This window comes from Heliangelus exortis, chromosome 4, assembly GCF_036169615.1.
Source record: "Heliangelus exortis chromosome 4, bHelExo1.hap1, whole genome shotgun sequence".
In the NCBI taxonomy this organism is placed as follows: domain Eukaryota; kingdom Metazoa; phylum Chordata; class Aves; order Apodiformes; family Trochilidae; genus Heliangelus; species Heliangelus exortis.
Window position 1 is genome coordinate 7,349,833 of NC_092425.1, and position 4,699 is coordinate 7,354,531.

At 62.3% G+C, this 4,699-nt stretch overlaps 1 protein-coding gene across 1 annotated transcript; it reads right to left on the reverse strand.

Annotated features, from left to right (window-relative positions):
- Positions 1–587: 587 nt before the first annotated feature.
- On the reverse strand, positions 588–2,460 carry ATOH1 (atonal bHLH transcription factor 1). The gene has a single exon (XM_071744258.1). It carries the CDS (start codon positions 2,303–2,305, stop codon positions 1,415–1,417), a length of 891 nt encoding a protein of 296 aa, XP_071600359.1. The 5' UTR covers positions 2,306–2,460; the 3' UTR covers positions 588–1,414.
- Positions 2,461–4,699: the final 2,239 nt, after the last annotated feature.

Below are 4,699 nucleotides of genomic sequence, written 5' to 3' on the forward strand. Positions count from 1 at the left end.
GCTCCGTGGGAGGCCCCGTTGGTTTCCCTGACCGGCGAGGGGGAGAAGGGAAGCGGCGATGCTGGGACCGGCGGCTACCGAGCTGCCCTTAGCCCCTTGCCCCATACTTGTTGCAATTACCCCGTATCGGCTGTGAACGGCGGGACGGAGTTGGGAGGCAATCCCGGGCAGTCCTGGCAGAGGTGGAAGTCCTGCTCCCCTCAGGGTACAGACCCTCCCGGTCCCCGGTTCCGCACGCCCGCGGGGAGCCTCCCGCCCTCCTGGCGCAGTCTGCTGCTTCCAGGGCATCGCTTCCTGCGGTTGTCCCGCTCACCTTCCGCCGCCGGGTTTTGACCCCAGCTCGGAGCGTGTAAGGGGAAAAGCTAAACCCGACCACGACTTCAGGCTGGGGGTTGTTTTTTGGTTTGGTTTGGTTTTTTTTTCCACGTTTATTTGATCTTACTTTTTTTTTTTTTTTTTTTTTTTTTTTTTTTTTTTTTTTTAATTAAAATACATAAAACAATGGCAGCTGGCTTTGCTAAAATTAAAACGAACGATTCCCGCCGTAGAAAAGTTTGTTGATTTAAAAAAAAAAAAAAAAACAAACCAAAAACAGAAGCAGAAATAGTAGCAAACACTCCATAATAAATACGTTTTCTATTACCACAAAAGCAAAATAAAACGGACATAAAAGTTTGACACGACAAAACGGTTTTCGTTTTTACGAGAGCATTAGGGTTAAGTGGCTTAATTAAATAATGGTCTCCAATTGGCAGTTAGCTGCGTTCCTCTTGAAACCGCATCTCCAGCCGCTGATAAAGTGCTTGCGCCAAGTTTCCCCCCAAAAGACGCCGACATGGTGCGCTAAGGAAAATCCACTTTTTTCCCCACTGTTTACAGGGCAACACGGTTCGTTATTTATTTTTTGGGTATGTTTCCACAGCAGTTCGACTCGGGCAGGGCAGGATCAGTGTCCAGGAGGGCGCGGGTGACAGCGAGGGTGCACGACAGGGAGGTGGGGAGGGCACTGGGGAGGGAGCATCCCTGCCTGACCCCCGGACAGCAGCAGCAGCGGAGCCAGACTTTGTTTTTGTCTGTCATTTGCTCGCCGGACTCCGCGCTGCAAGGTGGTGTATTGGCAGGAGGGAACGGCAACGACTTCTAGGCAAAATAAACTTTAAAAAGTGGAAACTAAAACTTAAAAGCCAAAAAAAAAAAAAAAAAGCCAAGAAAAACAGCCAACCCTTAGAGCGCGGATACAGTCACTCGCTAAACTGCCTGGAGAATCCCAGGAGCTGCCGGAGTGTGAGAAGAGGGGGCGGGTATCAAAACGACAGAGGAGAGCCCCGTCCCATCCGAGAGGGCACCGCGGGCGGCTTGCGCACCCTACGGCGGAGTCCGCGGCCCGAGGGGTGCTGGGGACAGTGCCCCCGCCCTAGCTGGCCTCGTCCGAGTCGCTGTAGTGGGAGCGGGGCGAGAACTCCCCGTCGCTCCTGTGGGACCGGGGAGACGTCTTGCTCCTCTCCTGCGGCGGCTGCCCGGGCTGCGGCATGAGGAGTGCGGGGGAAGGGGCTCTCTGTCCCATCAGGGCTCCGTCCGTAAAGGAGGGAAAGTGCAGCGGGTCGAGCTGCACCGAGTAACCCCCCGCAGTCGGCGGCGGGGGGAAGCGAGTCCTGCCGTGCCCGGGGGGCGAAGCTCTCGGCGGCCCGGGCTGCGGCGCCGGCGGCCCCGGGGGCGGGCCGGCTCCCGCGGCGCAGGGAGACTCGAAGGGAGCCCCGCGGTGCTCGGCTTTGCCAGGGGTGTCTGGGGGGGCGGCGGGGCTGTGCAGCAGCTCAGCCAGCGCGCTGATGTAGATCTGCGCCATCTGCAGCGTCTCGTACTTGGAGAGCTTCTTGTCGTTGTTGAAGGAGGGGATGACATTGCGCAGCTGGTCGAAAGCGTGGTTCAGCCCGTGCATCCGCCGCCGCTCCCGCGCGTTGGCCGCCAGCCGCCTCTGCTTCTGCACGCCGCTCACCTGCGCCCGCAGGCCCGGCCCGCCGCCTCCCCGCGGCCTCCCGCCGCCCGCCGCCGTACCCCGCGTCCCGCCGGGGCTGCTCCCACCTCCCCGTACCGCGTTCCCCTCCGCCGCCGCCGCCGCCGCCACCGCCTCCTCCTCCTCCTCCCCGGGCAGCAGGTAGCGAGGCGAGGCGGCGGGCAGGCGAGAGGGGCAGCACACGCCCAGCCAGCCCGGGGCGAAGCCGCAGCCGCTCCCTTCGGGTCCCGGCGGTTCCGATGCCCCCCGTTCCACGCGGCCGCCCTCGGTCCACGCGCCCCGCGGCAGGCTCATGGCTCTAACGCGGGTGCCGTGAGCCCATGGGGGTGGGGGGGGATGTGTGGAGGGGGGGAAGGGCAGGACCGGGCTAGCTCGCGCGTGGCGGCCCGACGGCTCCGGTGTCGGGGCGGGCGCCGCGCCCCCCTTTAAGGAGCGGCACGCGCCGGGGTCCCCCCCCTCTCCCTCCCTCCTCCTCCTCCTCCTTCTCTCCCCCCCCCCCCTTTCCCCCCCCTCCGCTCCCCCTTCTCCTCCTTCCCGCCCCACCCCTCCCGCAACCCCCCCTTTTCCTCCCCCCCCCGCGTCCCTCCTCCACTCGCGCCGGTCGCGTGTCGCCGCGTCCAATGGCGCGCGCGCGCGGGGGGCCGGCGCGTGCGGGGAGCCAATGGCGCGCGGGGCGCGGCGCGGGTGGAGCGGAGGTTGGAGGGGTGCGGGGGGGGGGGGGAAGGTGCGGGGAGGAACGGAGGGAAAGGGAGAGGAGGGGGGGAATGGGGAGGGGTGGGGGGGGGGGGTGGGGTGCGGGTGGTGGTGGGGAGCCGGCGGCACGCGCAGTCCCGCCCCGCCCCCGCCCGGTGTGGGGCGGGCGCTTGGCGGGCGCTACCGCACGCGGCAGTGCGGGCCGGGAGGGAAGGCGGGAGGGGAGGGGAAGGAGCGATGGGGGCAACGCGCTTGGCACACGCATCGCCCCGCACCGGGCGGCCCCGCCGATTAAAGCAGGAACCGGTCCCCGACGCCCAAGGAATCTCCGTTGAACCCGCCGCTCCCCTGCCCCGCCGGAGGCTCCGGTAAACGCACACCTCGGCGGGAGAGGTGCTCTCCCCCGCCTCCACTTGCCGGGCCGCCGTAGCCGTCGGTCCGCCCGGAGCTCGGTTCGGCTCAGACAGCGCGGTGCCGAGCGCTGCCCGCCCCGCGACGGTGCGGTGGGGCGGCCCGGCCCCGGGAGGCGGCGGGGGAGGGAGCGCCGCGTCGCTTTGCAGGGGGTTCGGCGGCGGTGTCCGCCCCTGGGTTTTAGCACCTTGATCGCCGGTTCAAGCCCGGTGGGGACCCTCTAGGTGAGAAACGGCGGCGTTTTCCGCCGGGATAACACATCCCATCACATCTGCGGTGCACCCGGGGCTGCCACATGTCCGGCAGGGTCCCGGTCCCCCGCGAGCAAGTGCTTTTGTTGGGCCAACAATAGCTCCCCAAAGGTGGCGGAGAGGGAAATAACTCCGGGCACGCATCTTAACTTCCCTTCCGAGCAGCCTCCCCTCCTGCCACCGCCGCCCGCTTGCAGAGGAAAAGTGGAGTTTTACTCCTCTGAATAGGCGTGTTGAGAACAAAGTGATGGGCACAGTATGAGGTAGATATGTTTTTTCAGACGTGAATAACTCGCAAGCCGAGGAGGGAGCGAGGGAGTGCAGCAGCTCAAAGCCGTGCTGCGGTGACATCAAGTGAGCAACCTTCTTCGTTTACGAGGCTGGCTGAGCAATTGCAGGCGCCTGGGGCCCACCTTCCACAAACAACTGGATGGTACTGAGAGAATGGGACCTTGTTGGTTTGCTTTCTTCAAAAAAACCAGGCCAGCTTTCACTATTTTTGTTTTCTGTAATGATGTTCCGAAGGTAAACCTGGATTTTTTTTTCCTCCCTTAAACAAGTGGCAGATTTCTGAAAAATATGAAAAGGTTTACTTGGTAAAAAAGATGAAGAGGAGCAGAAGTTTCTGCCTTGTGCCGTGAAGCTGGCAGGCCACCTGTTTGCAACTGGCAGACACTTTTATAAGCTCCTATCATATTACCCCTCACACATAGATGCTTCTATAACAAAAAACCCCTCACTCCATCCTGCTGCCCCACTCTAGTTTTTTTTTTTCCATCCCTTGGAACATCTTCCCTCACCAGGTCCTGATGGTACAAGCTTCCTTTCCAGGAACCCCACTGGACTCCTTTCCCCTGGGTTAGACCTGTGCACCCCAGTTTGAGCACTGGGTGCTGTGGCTGAGAGCTGCTCGATGTGAGGACAGGAGGCCAAAGCTCAGAGATGAGTGGGAGCTTTGCCAAGCAGGAGGTGCTGACAGGTTTCCAGAAGCCCAGCAGGCTTGCAGGCACAGGGAGAGCGATGACCATGAGGTGCTGAGGTCTTGAACATCTCTCTCTTGGACAGCAAGCCTAGTCCTCCAGCCCACCAGCCAACTGCTTGCCAAGGCCATCAGGCCAAGACCCTAGGCATGGAGAGAAGAGACATCCCATTAGCATCCTCAGGTGGATGTGGGGTGAGTGGTACCCAGTAGGGCCCCTGGCCTCCAGGTACAGTGGCAGGGCCAGGGCTGGAAACAAGGTGCTGGGGGGGCTTCCCTTATCGGGAGCACTTTTACAGAGCACAGGGGTGGTCAGCCTAACACCCTGGGGCAGTCCTCAGACAGTCAGCCCAT